This window comes from Salmo trutta, chromosome 4 (genome assembly GCF_901001165.1).
Source record: "Salmo trutta chromosome 4, fSalTru1.1, whole genome shotgun sequence".
NCBI classification, from domain to species: domain Eukaryota; kingdom Metazoa; phylum Chordata; class Actinopteri; order Salmoniformes; family Salmonidae; genus Salmo; species Salmo trutta.
In genome coordinates, this window is record NC_042960.1 from 54359313 (window position 1) to 54382392 (window position 23080).

General features: G+C 43.6%; 1 protein-coding gene across 2 annotated transcripts; it reads left to right on the forward strand.

The window, feature by feature from the left end:
• The first annotated feature begins 3757 nt into the window (after window positions 1-3757).
• On the forward strand, window positions 3758-22133 carry LOC115192637 (cyclic AMP-responsive element-binding protein 3-like protein 3-B). Of its 2 annotated transcripts, none has more exons than XM_029751377.1 (10): window positions 3758-3923; window positions 5126-5239; window positions 5401-5644; window positions 5954-6087; window positions 6392-6502; window positions 6616-6722; window positions 16673-16741; window positions 16838-16922; window positions 17431-17521; window positions 18103-22133. In XM_029751377.1, exons 1-10 carry the CDS (start codon window positions 3903-3905, stop codon window positions 18426-18428), a joined length of 1302 nt encoding a protein of 433 aa, XP_029607237.1. In that variant the 5' UTR covers window positions 3758-3902; the 3' UTR covers window positions 18429-22133. The 2 variants fall into 2 exon arrangements, with proteins under 2 accessions (XP_029607237.1, XP_029607238.1); XM_029751378.1 differs by having other exon boundaries at window positions 6401-6502.
• The last annotated feature ends 947 nt before the right edge of the window (window positions 22134-23080 follow it).

A 23080-nucleotide genomic window follows, 5' to 3' on the forward strand; every position in this document is an offset into this window, starting at 1 on the left:
AGTGATTTATGTAGAATTCAAGGCACACTTAACCAGCATGGCTACCACAGCATTCTGCAGAGATACGCCATCCCATCTGGTTTGCGCTTAGTGGGACTATCATTTTTGTTTTTCAACAGGACAATGACCCAAAACAAACCTCCAGGCTGTGTAAGGGCTATTTGACCAAGAAGGAGAGTGATGGAGTGCTGCATCAAATGACTTGGCCTCCACAGTCACCCGACCTCAACCCAATTGAGATGGTTTGGGATGAGTTGCACAGCAGAGTGAAGGAAAAGCAGCCAACAAGTGCTCAGCATATGTGGGAACTCCTTCAAGACTGTTGAAAAAGCATTCCAGGTGACTACCTCATGAAGCTGGTTGAGAGAATGCCAAGAGAGTGCAAAGCTGTCATCAAGGCAAAGGGTGGCTACTTTGAAGAATCTCAAATATAAAATATATTTAAAATTGTTTAACACTTTTTTAGTTATTACATGATTCCATATGTGTTATTTGATAGTTTCTCTATTATTCTACAATGTAGAATATATATATATTTTTAAAACAGCCTAAATCTAGACAAATTTTTCAATACTTTTAGATTTACTTTCACTGAAATGGAGACATCTGGTCAATATGATGAGGCGTGCATCAAGCTGATATTCAAAACATTGTATGTGATTGAAATCCCACATTGTGTATTGGACGGTCACAAGACGCAGGCCTCCTAACTGTCCCTAGATTTCTAAGCAAACAGCTGGAGGCAGGGCTTTCTCCTATAGAGCTCAATTTTTATGGAATGGTCTGCCTACCCATGTGAGAGACGCAGACTCGGTCTCAACTTTTAAGTCTTTACTGAAGACTCATCTCTTCAGTAGGTCCTATGATTGAATGTAGTCTGGCCCAGGAGTGTGAAGGTGAACGGAAAGGCACTGGAGCAATGAACCGCCCTTGCTGTCTGTGCCTGGCCGGTTCCCCTCTCTCCACTGGGATTCTCTGCCTCTAACCCTATTACAGGGTCTGAGTCACTGGCTTACTGGTGCTCTTCCATGCCGTCCCTAGGAGGGGTGCGTCACTTGAGCGGGTTGAGTCACTGACGTGATCTTCCTGTCTGGGTTGGCGCCCCCCCTTGGGTTGTGCCGTGGCGGAGATCTTTGTGGGCTACACTCAGCCTTGTCTCAGGATGGTAAGTTGGTGATTGAAGATATCCCTCTAGTGGTGTGGGGGCTGTGCTTTGGCAAAGTGGGTGGGGTTATATCTTGCCTGTTTGGCCCTGTCCGGGTGTATCGTCGGACTTTCTTTCTTTCTCTCTCTCAGAGGACCTGAGGCCTAGGACCATGCCTCAGGACTACCTGGCCTGATGACTTCTTGCTGTCCCCAGTCCACCTGGCCGTGCTGCTGCTCCAGTTTCAACTGTTCTGCCTGCGGCTATGGAACCCTGACCTGTTCACTGGACGTGCTACCTGTCCCAGACCTGCTATTTTCAACTCTCTAGAGACAGCAGGAGCGGTAGAGACACTCTGAATGATTGTCTATGAAATGCCAACTGACATTTACTCCTGAGGTGCTGACTTGTTGCACCCTCAACAACCACTGTGATTATTATTATTTGACCCTGCTGGTCATGTATGAACATTTGAACATCTTGGCCATGTTTTGTTATAATCTCCACCCAGCACAGCCAGAAGAGGACTGGCCACCCCTCATAGCCTGGTTCCTCTCTAGGTTTCTTCCTAGGTTCTGGCCTTTCTAGGGAGTTTTTCCTAGCCACCGTGCTTCTACACCTGCATTGCTTGCTGTTTGGTGTTTTAGGCTGGGTTTCTGTACAGCACTTTGAGATATCAGCTGATGTAAGAAGGGCTTTATAAATACATTTGATTTGATTTGACTTCTGCTGATTGGGCGAGAAGTTGAACGCAGACTGATTATGATTGTGCATAGACCAAGACTGTTCAAAACCATTCAGAGTGACCAAGAGAATAACCAGTAATCTGCTCTGATTCAGTCTGCAAAGTGCTCTCTTTTTTTCAAGTATCATTTGGACCAAACAGATGCTCAACGTTCATTTTCTTGATCTCCATTTATGCTCCATTAACATTGTCATTCAGTCCTTTACATCCAGCCAATTTATCATCCACTTGCTTTTGACTCACACTCACAGTTTCTTTTGACTCACACTCACAGTTGCTTTTGACTCAGTTACTTGTCTTATTTTTTTATAAAATAATTTTTGCAAAGACTGTATTGTAGCAATTGGATGTATGCTTTAAACAAACAACAAGTGAACGTTTGCTTGTAGCTTGTAGGAGCAATGTCCGGTTACGTCAGGTTATATTCATAAGGGTAATCCCAAAGCCACAGAGTCTGAGAGTAGTGATAGCTATATTGCTTTTTAGATGTTGTAACAATGTACAAGTGGAACTTGCAGGCTAAGAACAGGGTTTTAACCTTTGGAACCATTCCCCATCAGATAGAGGAGCAATAATGATTATGTAATGCTGCCACAATATGAAGACCATCATGGTTATTGGCAGTGATCTAATTGCAAATTGAAGACACAGCTCGCAGGACAGTGACAGATGAAAGGAAAGAGTGACAGATATTATAAGTGATACAGTGAGTAAGGAGATCGGGAGAGATAAAGGGTCAGGCTTTTTGGACGTAATAGAAAATGAAGACGTTGACAACTCACATGAGACGGAAGAGAAATAGTGTCTGATAGGAGAACAATTTAATGTAATCTGTCTTACGAGAAATATGAATAAATGGTGCATAGCTTCTCTACTCTATGTGCTTTATTAGCATATAGATGTTGGAGAAATAGCTCTGTCACTATCGAGATGTTCAGACTAATAGCCTTGCCAAAAGAATCTGCCATCAACTTTTTAATGCCATTCATAAGGCCTTGTGATATATATTTTGAGAACAGAAACAGACAAATCAGTTTTGGAATTTGACAAAGTGAGATTTTAATAGATTGTCTTGCACATTAAAACACTGAGAGTGGCAGTTCATCCCTTTTTCTATTTTCCATGCAGAGCCACCATTCCAGTCTGTGGTCTTTGCATCTGTCATCATTGAAACTAAATAGGAACACGTTTGAATGTATTTTAGAAAAGAGGACACATCAAAATATCCCCATGGGTTGTTTGTTATTGATTTATGCCTGTGCTGCAGTCCTAGGCCTTAGTCATAAGCCCAACTGAATCCCAGTAATAACAACAGGTGGAGCCTTCCAAATGCAGAAACAACAACTTCCTGGAGATCTACATAATTCTTTTTTTGTAATTTTGAGAGTTTTTTCTGGTCAGACATGAATGAATTGACCGATTTAAATCAGTTATTTGTATGAACAAATAAAGATTAGGTTATAAAAGCAGTATTTCATTTTCATGGGGATAGTTTTAAATGGATACATCTTATCATATAGTGCATTGATTACTTTTATGAGCTCAGAACTGTTTGCTAATGAAGGATGTTCAATCAAGCTCTCATTGACAGGCCATAAAGAGCATGTATACCGTATGAATTAACTAACATCACACAGAAACTGTCAAAGGGTACCCTCATTCCCTGTCAGTCTACTATCAAACACAACAAGAGGATAGGAAAGTATAAACTCTGATCTATTCATCCAGGAAGAAGGTTCTTTCTTTTCTAGACAGACAGACTTTCCTTAGTTGTCAGTCTTTCCCTGGCAATCAAATCTTTACAAACTGGCCAATGGGATGACAGCCCTGGAGTTGATTACTGGGTGTGCTATGTTGGAGTTTAAACTTTGAACCTCAGAACAAGAGCAGGGAGATACAGTAGAGACATGGTCATCTGGAACAGAGCTCCTTCACAACAAAGGAAACAGAACATTTAACTGGATTTTTCTTATTTTGGGGAGTTCTGTCCTGTGCCACCCTAGTGCTGAAATTATGGACCACTATTCAGACCAGGTAACAGGGCCCATGTCTTAGTTTCTGTGTTTTAGTGTCTCCTGGTTTATTTGTTTAGTAATTTATGTTATTAGGGCAGCCAAGGTTATATGTATCGTCAAACAAGTTCAGAGGAGGTAACATACTGTATCTACGTGCCAGTGAATGGGGGTGGGTGCTTTGTATAGTCTACAAAGGAATGTGGGTGCGTTGTGTAGTCTATAAAGGAATGTGGGTGCGTTGTGTAGTCTACAAAGGAATGTGGGTGCGTTGTGTAGTCTATAAAGGAATGTGGGTGCGTTGTGTAGCCTACAAAGGAATGTGGGTGCGTTGTGTAGCCTACAAAGGAATGTGGGTGTGTTGTGTGGCCTACAAAGGAATGTGGGTGTGTTGTGTAGCCTACAAAGGAATGCGGGTGCGTTGTGTAGCCTACAAAGGAATGTGGGTGCGTTGTGTAGCCTACAAAGGAATGTGGGTGCGTTGTGTAGCCTACAAAGGAATGTGGGTGTGTTGTGTGGCCTACAAAGGAATGTGGGTGTGTTGTGTAGCCTACAAAGGAATGCGGGTGCGTTGTGTAGCCTACAAAGGAATGTGGGTGCGTTGTGTAGCCTACAAAGGAATGTGGGTGTGTTGTGTAGCCTACAAAGGAATGTGGGTGCGTTGTGTAGCCTACAAAGGAATGTGGGTGCGTTGTGTAGCCTACAAAGGAATATGGGTGCGTTGTGTAGCCTACAAAGGAATGTGGGTGCGTTGTGTAGCCTACAAAGGAATGTGGGTGCGTTGTGTAGCCTACAAAGGAATGTGGGTGCGTTGTGTAGCCTACAAAGGAATGTGGGTGCGTTGTGTAGCCTACAAAGGAATGTGGGTGCGTTGTGTAGCCTACAAAGGAATGCGGGTGCGTTGTGTAGCCTACAAAGGAATGTGGGTGCGTCGTGTAGCCTACAAAGGAATGTGGGTGCGTTGTGTAGTCTATAAAGGAATAGTCTTACAATTTTCTCCTTTCAAATGAATCAGAACTAGATCAACTTCATTTAACTCACGCATTGAAAGGCATAGTCAAATTGATAATTTTTTTTAGATAGGAGTGCCTTGAGATAATGGTAATAAAAAGCATTAGTCCTGGGTATGATTGCTTTTACAGCCATCTTGTAAGGCTCTTTGTATGTTATCTCTCAGTTGTAAATGTAGAGCAACATGTCATTAAGTGGCCTGTTCTGTTCCAGGGTTGCGACGGGATTGAGCTGCTTGATTTGCTGTTTGATCAAAACAATGGCATCCTACGTCACGAGGAGATGGGACACCATGACAACCATGCCTGGCCAATCCACGAGCCAAACGTGAGTGGAGTGAAATCTCTCACTCTGTGATTTTATCCTGTAGTGTTTTTAAAATGTCCCCTTACCTGTGTCTACTACGTGATTCACATGTCTAGCCTGCCATTCTCAACCACTCAGTTTGACTGTACAGTAATTATCACATTTGGTGTGTCATTTGGCAGGTGCTGCGTCCAGCAGAGCAACAGAGCGAGGACTTCCTGAACGCCCTCCTGAGTGGCAGTGACTCAGTGTCGGGGTCCCCCCTGTGGTCTCCCTCTCCTAGTGACAGTGGCATCAGTGAGGACCCGCACTCAGATCAGATGGACAGCCCCCAGCGCCCTGAGAGCCCTCCCATGGAGCCCCACTTCATCCCCTCTCAGCCACAAACCAAGGCCGCCCTGGATGCCAACTTCTCCATTGATATCAGTAAGACAAAGCTGGCACAAATTACTAAGCACAGAAACTATAACAAAAACTTGGTTTAAAGTTTCATGGTAAAAATAAGCAACAGAGGCAGTTACATTATTACATCATGCGGAATATGTGATTAAGTATTGTAATTTGTTAATGTCAAACATTGGAACAGAAGTTCATCCTTTGAAAGCAACACGGTCTGTGTTCGTAGGCTCTATGTATTCATTAGGCAAAGGTCTACATTGTCTCAGTATCAACACAAACACAGACAAATGATGGCCCTTCTGTCTGGTCCCATCACGTCTCTCTGTGTGGTTACAGATGGCTGGGACTCAGGCTTCTACCCAGGCAGGACTGGGGGGACAGAGTGTTCCTCTGATGTACACACAACCCAGCTGTCTTCTGGCTTTCCCCTCACTGTCAAGGACCTACTGCTCTCTGGCACATCTGATCCGGTGAGTGATGATGAAGGGTGTGTTTGTGTGCGCTTGGGGGGAGTGTGTCTGTAATAGTTTGTATATAGGTGAGTGAGTGTGTTGGAGTGGAGAGGAATGGGTTAGAGGGGTAACGTCATTCTATAAAAATCAGGCAATGTAATTGGCATGAGCAAAGCATGAAATGAGAGGGATGGAGGGCTATGCTGTCTGCCGTGTAACTCTGCACTCCCTCCATTCACTCTGAAAAACACATTGCAGCTGGCCACTGGTTGTGATGCTGTACGTATGACTTACTGTATTAACATTCTCGTCTCACTTTCAACCCCCACAGCATTCCCAACAGTCCTTCCAAGAGTTGATTCTTAATGAGGATGAGAAAAAACTGCTGGCCAAGGAGGGGGTGACTCTGCCTAGCCAACTACCTCTCACAAAGGTCAAACTTTTTTGCACACTTTGCAACTTCACAGAACAACTTATGGCTCTTGAGGATTTCCAAAGTGTGTAAACACATTTTAAATATGTACTTCCTTTGTCTGTTTCTATTAGTATGAGGAGAGGATTCTGAAGAAAATTCGCAGAAAGATCCGTAATAAGCAGTCGGCTCAGGAGAGCAGGAAGAAGAAAAAGGAATATATTGATGGTCTGGAGAGCAGGTACTGGCAATAGGCACTAAATAAATGGATAAGGCAGGGACTCACAGACCTCAGTTCAAAGTAGACATGATCAATTCCGACTAGAACTGCCTAAAATCGATAAAGCCCTTCTACCAACTAACAAGATATTTGGAACATGTCACAGGGTGCTGAGCACAAAAAGTTAAAATCAAAGGTCCAATGCAGCCATTTTTATCTAAATATCAAATCATTTCTAGATAACAATTAAGTGCCTTTCTGTGATTGTTTTCAAGTAAAATGGTAAAAAATAAAGACAAATAACTTCTTAGCAAAGAGCAATTTCTGAGTGGGAAGGGGAAAACTAAAAACAAGCTGCTATTGACAGAAAGGTTTGGAAGTCATGTTCTTATTCTTCAGGCTAGGGTCTATTTTTCTCCACTTCCTGTCTGACTGATGTGCCATAAGTAAACTACCTGTTGCTCAGGCCCTGAAGCCAGGATATGCATATACTTGGTACCATTGGAAAGTAGACACTCTGAAGTTTGTAGAAATGTTAAAATAGTGTAGGAGACTATAACACAATAGATATGGTAGGAGAAAATCCAAAGAAAAACCAACCAGATTTATTTTGTTGTTGAGAGAGCTCATGCTCTTACAATGGAAAGTATAGGGGCATATCCAAATCCAGCTCCCAGATTGCAATTCCTATGGCTTCCACTAGATGTCAACAGTCTTTGTTCAAGGTTTCAGGCTTGTTTCTTCCAAAACGACCAAGAATAATGAGTTTTAGTACTGGGATGCAGACTTGGAAATGTGTGTATGCGCGCGCGACAAAGAGGACGCACACCTGCTAATATCGCTTTCCTATTGAACATACTTCTTTCCGTATGAAATATTACAGTTTAATTACATTTTAGGGCATCGGAGGATTATTTTGAAACGTGTTTTGACTTGTTTTAACAAAGTTTAGCAGTATCTTTTTGGATTCCTTTCTCTGCATGTTGAATGAGTGGATTACTCAAATTGATGGCACCAACTAAACAGACTTTTTGGGATATAAAGAAGGATTTTATCTAACAAAACGACACTACATGTTGTAACTGGGACCCTTTGGGTGACAAATCAGAGGAAGATTTTCAAAAAGTAAGTGAATATTTAATCGCTATTTGTGAATTTATGAAACCTGTGCTGGTGGTAAATATTTTGATGTGGGGCGCCGTCCTCAAACAATCGTATGGCATGCTTTCGCTGTAAAGCCTATTGTAAATCGGACAGTGGAGTTAGATTAACAAGAATTTAAGCCTTTAACCGATATAAGACACTTGTATATACCTAAATGTTTAATATCCATAATTGTTATGATTATTTATTTGAATTGCGTGCCCTCCAATTTCACCGGAAGTTAGCGGGACACCTAGCCCTAAGACGTTTTAACTAATTTACCACCTTGCAGGTCAAAACTCCATCCCACCAAAACAGTCAGAAATTTCAGCCGATCTTTTCAAACAGTTCTTACACTAAAACAGTATTATCATCATTTTCACAATTTCACAGTATTATTACAACCTCATTGTGTGGAAATATATATAAAACACAGGAAAATCACATTTTTGACTGCACTTGGCCTTTTTATTAAATCTTTTATTTTTTCACCTTTATTTAACCAGGGTGGCCAGTTGAGAACATGTTCTCATTTACAACTGCGACCTGGCCAAGATAAAGCAAAGTAGTGTGACAAAAAACAACAGAGTTACACATAGGATAAACAAAAGTACAGTCAATAACACAATAGAAAAACCTATATACAGTGTGTGCAAATGGACTAAGGAGGTAAGGCAATAAATATGCCATAATAGCGAAATAATTACAATTTAGCAAATGAACACTGAAGTGATAGATGTGCAGATGAATATGTGGATGAGGTAGGTAGTTGGGTGGGCTATTTACAGATGGGCTATGTACAGCTGCAGCGATCGGTAAGCTGCTCAGATAGCTGATGCCTAAAGTTAGTGATGGAGATATAAGTCTCCAACTTCAGTGATTTTTGCAATTCGTTCCAGTCATTGGCAGCAGAGAACTGGAAGGAAAGGCGGCCAAAGTGGGTGTTGGTTTTGGGGATGACCAGTGAGATATACCTGCTGGAGCGTGTGCTATGGGTGGGTGTTGTTATGGTGACCAGTGAGCTGAGACAAGGCGGTGCTTTACCTAGCAAAGACTTATAGATGACCTGGAGCCAGTGGGTCTGGCGACGAATATGTAGCGAGGGCCAGCTGACAAGAGCATAAAGGTCGCAGTGGTGGGTGGTATATGGGGCTTTGGTGACAAAACGGATGGCACTGTGATAGACTGCATCCAGTTTGCTGTGTAGAGTGTTGGAGGCTATTTAGTATATGACATCGCCGAAGTCGAGGATCGGTATGATAGTCAGTTTTACGAGGGTATGTTTGGCAGCGTGAGTGAAGGAGGCTTCTGTTGCGAAATAGGAAGCCGAGTCTAGATTTAATTTTGGATTGGTGACGCTTAATATGAGTCTGGAAGGAGAGTTTACAGTCTAGCCAGACACCCAGGTATTTGTAGTTGTCCACATATTCTAAGTCAGAACCGTCCAGAGTAGTGATGCTAGTCGGGCGTGAGGGTGCGGGCAGCGATTGGTTGAAGAGCATGCACTTAATTTTACTAGTGTTTAAGAGCAGTTGGAGGCCACGGAAGGAGTGTTGTGTGGCATTTAAGCTTGTTTGGAGGTTTGTTAACACAGTGTCCAAAGAAGGGCCAGATGTATACAGAATGGTGCCGTCTGCTTAGAGGTGGATCAAAGATTCACCCGCAGCAAGAGCGACATCATTGATATATACAGTGAAAAGAGTCTGCCTGAGAATTGAACCCTGTGGTACCCCCATAGAGACTGCCATAGGTCTGGACAACAGGCCTGGACAATAGGTCTGGACAGGCAGCTTTCCAATCTTCAGGAATCTTGGACGATTCGAAAGAGAGGTTCAACAGACAGTAAAAGGGGTTGCAACAATGGCGGCGGATAATTTTAGAAAGAGAGGGTCCAGATTGTCTAGCCCAGCTGATTTGTATGGGTCCAGGTTTTACAGCTCTTTCAGAACATCTGCTATCTGGATTTGGGTGAAGGAGAAGCTGGGGAGGCTTGGGCAAGTAGCTGTGGGGGATGAGGAGCTGTTGGCCGGGGTTGGGGTAGCCAGGAGGAAAGCATGGCCAGCCGTAGAGAGATGCTTATTGAAATTCTCGATTATCGTGGATTTATCGGTGGTGACAGTGTTTCCTAGCCTCAGTGCAGTGGGCAGCTGGGAGGAGGTGCTCTTATTCTCCATGGACTTTACAGTGTCCCTGAACCTTTTGGAGTTAGAGCTACATGATGCAAATTTCTGTTTGAAAATTCTACCCTTTCCTTTCCTAACTATCTATGTGTATTGGTTCCTGACTTCCCTGAAAAGTTGCATATTGCGGGGATTATTCGATGCTAGTGCAGTACGCCACAGGATGTTTTTGTGCTGGTCGAGGGCAGTCAGGTCTGGAGTGAACCAAGGGCTATATCTGTTCTTAGTTCTACATTTTCTGAAAGGGGCATGCTTATTTAAGATGGTGAGGAAATTACTTTTAAAGAACAACCAGGCATCCTCAGCTGACGGGATGAGGTCAATATCCTTCCAGGATACCCGGGCCAGGTCGATTAGAAAGGCCTGCTCGCAGAAGTGTTTTAGGGAGCATTTGACAGTGATGAGGGCTGGTCGTTTGACCGCGGACCCATAACGGATGCAGGCAATGAGGCAGTGATCGCTGAGATCCTGATTGAAAATGGCAGTGGTGTATTTGGAGGGCAAGTTGGTCAGGATAATATCCATGAGGGTGCCCATGTTTACGGATTTAGGGTTGTACCTGGTGGGTTCCTTGATAATTTGTGTGAGATTGAGGGCATCTAGCTTAGATTGTAGGGCGGACGGGGTGTTAAGCATATCCCAGTTTAGGTCACCTAACAGAACGAACTCTGAAGATAGATGGAGGGCAATCAATTCACATATGGTGTCCAGGGCACAGCTGGGAGTTGAGGGGGGTCTATAACAGGCGGCAACAGTGAGAGACATATTTCTGGAGAGATTAATTTTAAAAATTAGAAGCTCAAACTGTTTGGGCATAGACCTGGAAAGTATGACAGAACTTTTCAGGCTATCTCTGCAGTAGATTGCAACTCCTCCCCCTTTGGCAGTTCTATCTTGACGGAAAATGTTGAAGTTGGGGATGGAAATCTCTGAATTTTTGGTGGCCTTCCTAAGCCAGGATTCTGACACGACAAGGACATCAGGGTTGGCGGAGTGTGCTAAAGCAGTGAGTAAAACAAACTTAGGGAGGAGGCTTCTGATGTTAACATGCATGAAACCAAGGCTTTTACGGTTACAGAAGTCAACAAATGAGAGCGCCTGGGGACACACAGGGCCTGGGTTAACCTCTACATCACCCGAGGAACAGAGGAGGAGTAGGATGAGGGTTCGACTAAAGGCTATCAAAACTGGTCGTCTAGTGCGTTGGGGACAGAGAATAAAAGGAGCAGATTTCTGGGCGTGGTAGAATAGATTCAGGGCATAATGTACAGACAGGGGTATGGTAGGGTGCGGGTACAGTGGAGGTAAACCTAGGCATTGAGTGACGATAAGAGAGGCACTACTTATGCTAGGTGAGGTCACCCCATGTGTGGGAGGTGGGACAAAAGAGCTATCTGAGGCATGTTGATTGGGGCTAGGGGCTCCGCAGTAAAATAAAACAATGATAACTACCCTAAACAACAGTATACAAGGCATATTGACATTAGAGAGAGACATAAAGCGAGGCATAAAGCAATCACAGTTGTTGATTGGGAGAGCTAGCTAAGACAACGGGTAAGACAGCAACAGCTAATCAGCTAAGACAACAACAACAGGTAAAATGGAGATGAATGGGCAGAGAGGGTCAGTTAACTACACACAGGGCCTGAGTTCGAGGCTGGGGCAGACAGATAAACAAAACAAACAAAATGGAGTACCGTAATTAATGAACTGTCCAGCAGGCATCAGCTATGTAGCCAGGTGATCATAGGGTCCAGTGAACAGCAATAGATGAAACAGCGAAGTCGTTACTACGCTAGCAAGCAGGAGACACGGCGTTCATAAAGTTAGCAGGTCGGGGCTAGCAGAAGCGTCTTCATCGACGTCCAACAAAGGCCGGTTGAGGGCACATCGGATGGAATTACGTCGGCAGACCAATCGTGATGGATCTGCGGGGCTCCGTGTCGACAAAGGGTCCTGGCCAATTGACAAAAGAGGTAATGTAGCTGGAGTAATATCGTTTGCTAGCCGGGAGATGCGCCTGTCTCAAGGCTAACTGGTGCTAGCTTCGGGACAAGGGTGTTAGCCACTATAGCCACTCGGTAGCAGCTAGCTAGTTGCAATGATCCGATGCAAAGGTCCAGAGCTTACGGCAGGAATCCGCCGATTAATCTAGTCGTGTTAGTGAAGAGGCAGGCATCAGCTGTGTAGCCGAGGGATCATAGGGTCCACTGAGCCTGGTTCAAAGGCTAGCTTTCGGGCTGGGCCACTCGGTAGCAGCTAGCTAACTGCGAGGATCTGGAATAATGGTCCAGTAATCTGGAGTAATGGTGGAGAAAAGAAGTCCTGATATGCTCAGGGTTGATATCGCGCTGTGCATACTGGCGTTGTGTAGACTGGCGGGTATTATCAAGGGTAAAAGCGGCTGGTGTCTGAGCTAGAGGTAAAAGACGCTAGCAGTGGCTAACAATGACTAAATAGCTAGTAGCTAATTAGCTGGTTAGCACCTGATGGCTAGCTTCCGATGGAGGTTCTAGCTATAAGGTCTAAAAATAGAGGATCCGTATCACATTGGGTAAGACGGGTTGCCGGAAGGTATATTTAATTTAAAAATGGAAAAAGAAACAGTGTGTGAAAGCTCAGACACACTGGTAGGCTTGTCAAACGTTTGTGTGCCGACAATACTTAGCACCTCTGAACCAGGGGCGGAAATCCCGGGGGGGACGGGGGGGACACGACCCCCCCATCCTGGGAAAACATGATTTGTCCCCCCCAATATATCACTGAAACATAACTATGTAATTTAAATAATATTAATAATACGCAATGAAAGCAATTGTGCTGATTATAGACACTTAATAGCGCATTTTTAAGTTTCAAAAGATTGCAACCCCCACCCTTTTCCTCACAATGGTTTGATCCACTGCCAGTGCCTTAGCTTGCTCCGTAACTGACGTGAGGTTAATCCAGTCAATCGCGCACACACACTAGCTGAATATGCAGAGCTAGCGCGCAAATATTAACTATTAAGCTAGCTAGTACCTATTCCATTTATGTGGCGTCGTCAAAGATGGAATCAGCATGCAGATGATGTAAGTTAGTGCTTCAAAGTCCCTGTGATAAGGTTAGCGATAAACTGAAATCCAAACTGAACAGAACTACACTCTCTTCTACCATTGTCTTAAATATATTTAATGGTCTCGTTGCAAAAGCTAAATTGTGGCAAGTGAACTTTTATTTATTTATTTTATTTCACCTTTATTTAACCAGGGTAGCAAAGATTATAGCAAACACCACTGAAACTGAATTGGTGCTCGCTAGCTTTGCAAATTCAGCTATTGTTGGAAGCCAGCCAATATGAAACAAACTATTAAAATTACAAAAGGTTGCAGCATATGTTGTGTAAATGGTGAACTCATACAGCTGTCAACTCTTGTCATTTTAATCCGTTTCACATTTGCTAGCTACCTTTTAGATCGAAGGCCAAATAGAATGATTGAAGATGATAGAAGCCCATCTCCTACTGTAAATAACCTACACACTGTGTGTGTGTGTGTGTAGCCAGCCAGCCAGCCAGGTAGAAAAATGGCAGAAAAATAAAAGACGGACATCAGAGTATTTTTCAATACACCAAAACGCATAGTAAGAACCCTAGTAGCCTAATATCTCAAAGACTAGTTGATAAAATGTTCATAAGAAAGAAATTAAATTCTAATGGAAATGTTTCACAATGATCATTAGGCAGAGCAGGCAACAGATGGCACACAGACAGCAGAGTTGGGGACAGATATGCAGGGACAGACTGGCAGAGACAGGGAGTCTCAGGTAAGTTTGTTGAGTCTTTGTTTGGCAACATTATGAAAGGTTCTCAATTTTTTTGACTTGTAAAATAGGAACATAATTGGAAAATGCCATGGATACCCCCACTTTCAACTTAAACTGGTGACTGAACTAAGATTTGTTAAAGGCAATGGTATTGCTGTTGTGATTAGTTGTGTAGTTTTGGGTACCGGTAGTTAGGAGTACGGCAAACACCTTATTTTTTTGGTTCCTCAATATACATTTACCATATTACAATGTAGGCTATGTGTTACAGCACTACTTTTGGTGTCCCCCTCAGGAATTGCTCTTGAGAAAATGTCATGTAATTGTCCCCTCCAAAGTTGATATCAGATTTTCGCCAATGCTCTGAACAGAGTGTCGGCAGTCAATCTTTATTGTGTTCACACAGCAAAGACCTTGGAAGTCGTCAGCCACTCAGCCATGTAAAATACTCCAAACCAGAAGGTGTCAATAGCGTTGTTTGGCAATGCATATCCGTGCGTATTGCCTGTGGTCTAGACTCCAAGCTATCTGCGCTAACGTTTCTATTTTGTAGAAAGCCCTTGTTGATTCTAACCAGATGGCCACAGCTAGATAACTACCTAGCAAAACGATGAAGAAACAATTAAATTCACTCTCCATAATCCCATACTGCCAGTAACAGCCCATAGCCAAATGTTTCGCTAGCTAACTAATGTTAGCATATTCGCTAGCTAGCACAAAATAGAGCAAAATAGAGCTTACGGCAGGACACTGCTGTCATGACGTTGGCCTGTGGGTAAGGTTTATGACCCCCCATAAATACCTTTCTCCCTTCCCCTCTCTCTCTGACCCTACTGAAGGACTTTTGAATAGCCTTGTTAAACATAGAGAGTCTGGGAACATCAAACAAGTGGGGGAAAGGAACCATATTTCGGTAATTGAACCAGTTGGAAATATGCGTTGGAACTTAATGAATATGGATGTCAGTTCGGTTGTCATCTGAGACATTATGACTGATGACAGGACTACATAAACTGTACCTGGGAAAGTCTACACATTCTAGTTATCAGATTCACATGGAATTGTTGTGCAATTTAAATGTTTGATATTGAAACTGTTTGTTAGAAGATTAAATGTAATTTTAGCTTCCAAATGAGAGAATTGGGTTTTCATAAGGAAAGTGCCCTGCTTAATCAGTGGCCCGCCCCTGTGAAGAAACATGGGTTATAAACGATGAAACACACCCTTCTCCCTCTCCACTATATAAGCCTTTGACGAAAAGGTAACCACCGGCTCCGGGTACGTGAGGTCTGCAGCCTCTGCATTAAAAGGACTAACATTTTAAGTACAGAACTAAGCCAGCCTCGGCGTGAGCTTTGGTTGCGAATGGTATGAACTTGGAACTCTGATTCACTACAGAAGTGATACTTCCTAGCCGTTGAGTTAGCAGCGGCCGCTGTCGACGTGGGCTAGGAAAGGACGGACGACGGATTCAGTCTAACACACAATGAAGATACTACAACGTATCCAATTTACCACCAGAGACATTCTTCCGAGGACAGGAAGATCTCTGTTGGCCAACCCGGCCAGCATCTACGACCAACCTACCGAAGCGCAGCTCAGAGTAAATATTTATTGCATTTTCCTTTTCCAAATGGGCGGTAATTTAGAATGCATAAGATTCTGTATTTACAATAGCACAGCTTCTCCCTTTGTTTCTCAGTCTTCCCACTCTTTCATTCAAGCCCAACCCCCTCTCTTTGTGTAACAAGCCGTCATACAGGTTCCGTCCACCAGGGACGTTTTCTGTATGACATAATTTGTATTCTGTGTATATGTAATTCTGTGTGATTAGTTTAGGTATTTGGTAAATAAATAATTAAACCCAATTTTGTATTGCTGATTCAACTTGTTAGCCAGGGTTTGTGAAGATAACCAACAATTTACGACGTTTGGAATGAGATTGACGTGAGGTAAAGAATACGTCATTAAATCAGAAGACTCAGAGATCAGATATTATGATATCTGAAAGTTATATTAGGAAAATTATAACTTTGTAATCTGAATATTTTCCTTGGTGCCCCGACCTCCTAGTTAATTACAGCTACACGATTAATCAGTTTAATCGCGTAATAATAATTACAGAGAGTTATTTGATAAACATGTCTTCCGTTTTAATGATGCCAAAGACACGACACTGCAAAAACTCAGCAGCTAACACTGGCAGCTGTTTCATGGAAACTAGCGAATCCATTGTGATTTAATTATAACGTCAATACTAGCTACAGTGGTTAGCTAGCTTGGAGGAAGTATTTAGTGCTGTGTGCGTTGCGTCTGTGCACTTAGCTAGCTCCCATCCCATAGCCTACATTGTATATGAAGTGTGACTGGCTCATCCGTGGATGTACTGAGAAAATGACACATTTTTTTCATTTTTTTGTTGTTGTACGTGCTCTCTGATTGGATCAAAGTCACGTTGTTGGCCACTGACGAGCATTGCGATTCTACAAGTAGAATCGGTAGGTTTGTCGCTACCGGGTCGGCCTGCAGCACGTACCGCTTTAGTTCTAGCAAGAGATAGAACGGCCTCCCACTGTGATATGTACTTATCGGCAGTCTATCGGCAGTGAGATTCTTGATGTGTTTCTGCTTAAGTTGCGTGGCACAGAGAAACTTCACAGGGCCCACTGCAGTCAGAAAGGTGTAATTTAGTATACTTGACTGTCACATTATGATCTAATTCTACAAAAGGGTTTTTCAGTGTGGTGGTTAGAGTGATAGCTAGCTAGTATGTTTCTTGGACTGATCAAGCAGCAGCAGCTTGTCAGTCTCATCTGGGAAATCCCCTTGTTGTTTGTCTTCCAGGATGGCTGCCTGCAACACACACAACCAGGAGCTACAGAGGAAAGTGTTCCAGTTGGAGAAATGCAATACGTGAGGGACCTCCACACTAATCTACTCTCCCTGCTCTGTTTCTGCCTTCGTACAGCCGGTCGCAACGTTTGCTAATTGAGCCTTTGTGTCTCCCAGGTCTCTGATGGAGCAGCTGCACAGGCTGCAGACTCTGGTCATGGGCGGCTCCAAAAAGACCGCCCAGACTGGGACTTGTGTCCTGGTAAGGAGAAGTGTCACTTTAAGAAACAGTTTTACTAGATCAGGCCATACGCCATGTGAAATTAGAGAGAGACAGACAGGTGGAGTAAGAGAAAGATGTATGCCAGACATACAGATGTAAATACAGACACAGATAGATACACTCCAGAGAGGCAAACCATTGATTCCCTTGTCTACAACATAATTGGACAGAACAAAAATCACACCACATCAGTGCAAGCAGTAATTAGACTTGTAAATCCACTATGAATATGAATGAGTTTGTATCTCTTCTAAGGCCTTTTGGGAAAAGACAAACATTTTAGTTATATGGATTGTGTGTTCAAGTCTTGTGACTTTGATGCCCATGTACTGGGATGAACTGAAAAGTTCTAAACAACAGTTACTGAAAAAGTGAATCTTCCACTCTGGAGCTCCACTGGGGAGTGGAACCTCTCCCAAATGGCTAAACCTTATTGACTTTGGCAAAGAGCAAATTATGTGATTTTTACCCTTTCCTTTTCCCCCAGGTACTGCTCCTGTCCTTCTCCCTCATCCTCTTCCCCAGCCTGAACCCTTTCACCAAGGTCAGCCAAGGAGGGGACTTCAGTCCAGTGAGGGGTGAGTCAGCCTCCTGCACTGTCTGGCCAAACCTTGCCCCACCACCCCATACCTCCTGCCTCAAATCACAGCTGGAGAGCTGAATAGACTAGAGCTCCTCTCACTCCTACTGCCAGATGCTGCTACGGCACCACTGTTAAAACAACTCTGCAGAGCAAGGCGGCCCACCAATTCACATCAAAGAGCTGAGCTGGCAACCCTCAGCACAGAAACCATGTATTATTGAGCACTCTTCTCATCAGCCTGTCTGACTGTAAAATTCCTCTCAACAGTTGGAGGAACTGTTGGATAAAATATGAAATGGACTTCAAAGATATCTAATGGTCTCATCAACGTTTTAAGATTGTGAATTACTTAAATGTAATTTGTCATCTTAACCGACTGCTCGTTAGCTCTATGAATATAATCAATTCCTAGTTGTCTTTAGGTAATTGTACAACCGAAGTACAAGATTGTTGAGGGTGGCGTACAGTTAACGACTTAAAGTTGGACTGGGGATGTATGTGTGACATACTGTAGTTCAACATTTAATGACTGGAATCCATACTCACCTGTAACCTGTGCCCCTCTCGCCCCTGCAGTCCAGTCACGGTCGCTGCACAACCTCCAGTCCTCCAGAGTGCTGCATGTGATTGATCAGCCGTACCAAACTGCAGACGACAAGGCCAAGCCTCCAGACCACCATGTCCTGGGAGACCAGGGTGTGGATGAGATTATGTCCCTGCTGGGTAAACTGGGCACCGGTCACGGCAGCCAAGGACTGCCCAATTTTGACACTATGTCTCAAAATAATAGCATGGACGAGCAAGTTCATTTCCAGGGAGACCCCATTACTGGCCATATAGCTACAGTGACTTGGAATCCACACCGCAGAGCCACACTACGCCCACATGCTGATGACATGTGATTTGGAGAGAGTATTCCCAGCAGGATTCCTCTGTTCTGCTCCCATCTCCAGAAACTTCATATGCTGAAACAAAGTAGCACATGCCTAAGGCTCTTGTTTACACTATGAGTTAGGGAATAATAAATACATTATTTTGTCTGTTATATTATATACAGTTTGTTTATATATATACATAACAAACAAGAACCTGAACCTGGTAAGTTCTGGGTCCCGTTTGTGTATGTATGGTCCATCTTGTCTATTTCCCTCCCCTTCTGTAGTCTCTCACCATCACTTCCTGTCCCGTTTGGAGATGGCGCTCCCGGCCACCGGAGAGCATCTTGTCTTGTTTGTTCAGCACTTCATTACGCCTGTTTGGCTTCATGATGTCCAGCTGTGTGCGGAGAGGCCTCCCGAACATCAGTGCAGCTGGGCTTTCATTTGTCGTGGCATGTGGGGTGTTTCGGTAGGATGGCCAGGAACCTGGCCAGTTTTGTTTGCAAAGTCCCTTCGTCTCGTTTTGCTGCACGGAGTCCTTGCTTTAGGGTTTGCACAAAGCGTTCTGCCAGCTCATTGGTGGCAGGGTGGTACGGACCTGAGGTTGAGTGTTTGATTCCATTTACTGACATGAATCTTGTAAACTCGTCACTTACAAAAGCTTGCGCGTTGTCACTTACCAGCTGCAGCGGCAATCCGAAGTGTTCAAACGTTGTTCTGAGACACTCTATCGTCTGAGCTGAGGTGGAGGAGTCAGTGCAAAACACCTCTGGCCATTTGGAATGGGCATCAACTATAACCAGAATCATGTGCTTTTTCAAAGGGACCAGCATAGTCCACATGAATTCTCTGTCATGGCTATGTGGGCCATTCCCATGGGTGGACTGGGACAGGAGCAGGCATGTGAAGGGTTTCCAAACATCGGCGACAGTTGGTGACCCGGTCTGGCTCCTTGCGAGCAGCTTCATTTTGACAATTCCAACATGACCTTCATGTAGTTGCTGCAAAACCTGATGTTGGCATTTCTGGGGTATCATGACTCATTCCCCACATCAAATATCCTTGGTACGTTGTAATTTCGTTTCTCCGCTGGAAATATGGAGTCAGCTCCTTTCTGCCTGTAGCTGGCCATACTGACATGGTGTAGGTGTACACTTTTGACAAGGTCACATCTTTCCTTGTCTCCTGTTTGATAACTGTGCTTGTGACCGGTAGTGCCTCGAGCTGAGCGGTATGGAAAATGTCCACTGCATCCACACTCCTTTGTCTTTCTCTTGTACACGGCAGTCTGGATAATCCATCTGCATTTGTGTGGAGGGACGACGGCTTAAACTCAATGTCATACATATGACTGGCAAGGAACAAGGCTGTAACCTGGCTACTGTCAATGCCGGAATGCCTTTCTTTGGGCTGAAAATGGAAAGCAACGGCTGGTGATCCGTAACCAGTGTGAAACGCTTGCCATATAGGTATGCGTGGAATTTCTTGACGCCCCACACTAGCGCCAGTGCTTCTTTGTCGATTTGTGAGTCGTTTTTCTCTGCATCATTCAACGTTCATGACGCAAATGCAACTGGCCTCTCTGACCCATCTTTCAGTGTGTGTGAAAGGACGGCCCCTAAGGCATAAGGGGACGCATCACAAGCCAACTTCACTGGCAGTTCAGGGTCGTAATGCATCAGGACCTGTTCAGATGTGATGAGCCGTTTTGCCTCAAGAAACGCATTTTCACACTGTTCTGTCCACCGCCGTGTCCTGTTCTTTTCTAGGAGCTGATTTAGAGGCTGGAGTACTGCTGAAAGGTTTGGGAGGAATCTTCTGTAGTAATTGATCAGTCCCGTAAAAGATCTCACTTCTGTGATATTTTGTGGTCGTGGTGCCTATACCACTGCATCGATTTTGTCCTGTGTTTTATGCAATCCATTGCGGTCGATTTCATGTCCACAGAAGCCAATCTTGTCTTTGAAGAACTCACACTTCTGTAAGTTTGCCTGTAGACCATACTCTTTCAGTCTTTTCAGGACCTCTTCCAGGTTAGCCAGGTGCTCTTTGTCGGTGTGTCCTGTTATGATCATGTCACCCAGGATACACTGGGTTCCTGGGATTCCTTGCAAAATCTGGTCAGTAGTTCGTTGCCAAATGGCTGGGGCTGATGCAATGCCAAAAGCCAGGCGGTTATACCTGTTTATTGTCAGGTACTGTTTGGAGCTCTCTTCAACCGGTAGCTGCAGGTAAGCCTGTTTCAGATCGATTTTACTGAAGTGTTTCCCACCAGCTAGTGCAGCAAAGATGTCATCCAGACGTGGCAGGGGGTATTGGTCCACATGCAACATTGAATTCACAGTTACCTTGAAGTCCCCACACATTCTAACAGACCCGTCTTTCTTTATAATAGGAACTATGGGTGTGGCCCATTCGCTTCTGTCCACTTTCGTCAGGATCCCTGTATCCTGCAAGCGATCGATTTCCGCTTCCACCTTTGGTCTCAGGGAGTATGGAACAGATCTGGCTTTGCAGATTTTTGGGGTTGCGTCATCTCTTAGTACAAGTTTTGCTGTGAAGCCTTTTACTGTTCCCATCTGATCACTGAAAACTGTGTTGTATTTCTTCCGCAAGTGTTCCAGTGTTTGGTCTGTGCCTTTCTCTTTGGACTGGAACGTGTGGAGCATTTTCAAGTCACACCAGTTCAGCTTTATTTTTTAAAGCCATTCCCTGCCAAATAATGGGGGCCAGTTCCAGGCACCACATACAGCTGTAACTGCTGTGTTTGCTCCCCATAACTCACTCTGACCTGCAACGCCCCCATTGGGCTCAATCTCTCTCCTGAGTAGGTCTTCAGCAACACATTTGTGTTCTTCAGCTTGATAGCCTTGAAGTGCTCATTGTAGACGGTAGTGGAAATTATAAACTGCAGATCCTGTGTCCAGCTCCATTTTGAGGGGTTTGCCTTCGATTTCTGGTGTCACCCATATTATGCTACCGCTGGGAGAAGTCACTGTGTTTAACTCCATTGTACCAATTAATCGTTCATCTGAATCACTGCCACTGTTCTCTGCTAGTGCATTCACAGACCCTTTCATTTTCTCAGTTTTCCTGCTGTGACTGAATTTTGCTCTGCATGCTCTTTAAATGTGCCCCCTTCTACTGCAATTGTGACAAATTTTGTCTTTGAAATGGCAGTCCTCTGCTCTGTGACCATCTCTATCACACCTGTTGCATTTTTTCGGCCACACGCTGTCGGCTGCGTGAAAACTTGTGCAGGGAAGTTTGTGATGGGTTAGTATTTCTTTTACTTTGCAACTCAAATGCATCTTTAGTCGCGATTTCCATAGCCACAGCAATTTCAACAGCCTTTGCAAAGGTGAGATCTGATTCTGTGAGCAAACATTTTTGAATGTGTTCATGTTTCTGTCCACAAAGAAATCTATCCCTTAATGTGTCATTTAGGTTCTCTCCAAACTGGCAATGTTCAGACAGTTTATTAAACTCTGCTACATATGTACTAACACCCTCCCCCTCATTCTGATCTCTCTTGTGGAAACGAAAATGTTCCGCGATGAGGAGTGGTTTAGGTGATAGGTGATTTTGCAATATCTCCACAATCTCTGTGAATGTTTTATTGGAGGGCTTCAGAGGGGCAGTCAGATCTCTTAGCAAACTGTATGTTTTTGGGCCAATTAAACTCAACAATGCTGGTAATCTCTTGTTATCAGCAATGTTGTTTGCAATGAAGTACTGTTCCAGTCGTTCAATGTAAGTTGCCCAATTTTCATCAAACACATCTATTTTTCCTATGCTAGCCATTCTCTTTACCTCCAGCTCCACGGGTCTTTGTTCTGCCGCCTCGTTCTCGTCAGCTCTCCCCTCGTCATCACTGCTTGCTAGCTGTTGTGCTACAAGGTCAAAATCTTCCTCTCTTCCTACCAGCTCCATCTGCATTCGTGATGCACACTGCAAGTAATTATCCTTGTTGCCATTGTAGTGTCTTAGCTCTTGTTACTTATTTATATAATAAGAAAGACTCTGAATACAAGAAATTGAACTGGAGCTTCACATTTACTAAAAACGAGTTAACATAGAACGTACCAGAATAACATAGAACAACACTGCGCATGATCAAGGGTGCTCCATTCTTAAAGGGGTTCAGTAATTAACAGAACATAACATGTAGGAACTGGGTTCTACAGTTTGAACCCCTGCTGTGTCTGCCCCCCCCCATCTAGATGTGTGAAGGTTAGTGTCTTTTCTATACGGAAGCTAATTATCCATAATTTATGACATTCCTGGGAGTGTGTAAACTTACATTTTTTTATTACCATATCATTTTTGTATGTTCTCTATAGTTATGTACTTGAAAATGTATCAAGTGACCAATTCGGCAGACTTGATACAACATTTTGAACAGTAATGCAATTGTTCATTGGATCAGTATAAAACGTTGCACATACACTGCTGTCATCTAGTGACCAAAATCTAAATTGTGCCTAGACTCCTAAGTGATATAATGGCCTTTCTCTTGCATTTCAAAGATGATGAATTATCTATATTATCTTTTACCAGATCTAATGTGTTATATTCTCCTACATTAATTTCAAATTTCCACAAACTTTAAAGAGTTTCCTTTCAAATGGATGTTTTCTGATTTAATCTTAATTTCTGTATATTGTAACATTTAT

What these genes read in the sequence shown, in the direction of transcription:
- LOC115192637 (XM_029751377.1), top strand. Translation starts at nt 3,903, where the DNA reads ATGGACCACTATTCAGACCAG. An exon ending in CAACTTCTCCATTGATATCA is followed by an intron (nt 5,645 to 5,953) that starts GTAAGACAAAGC and finishes GTGTGGTTACAG; the next exon opens with ATGGCTGGGACTCAGGCTTC. An exon ending in ATTGATGGTCTGGAGAGCAG is followed by an intron (nt 6,723 to 16,672) that starts GTACTGGCAATA and finishes TTTGTCTTCCAG; the next exon opens with GATGGCTGCCTGCAACACAC.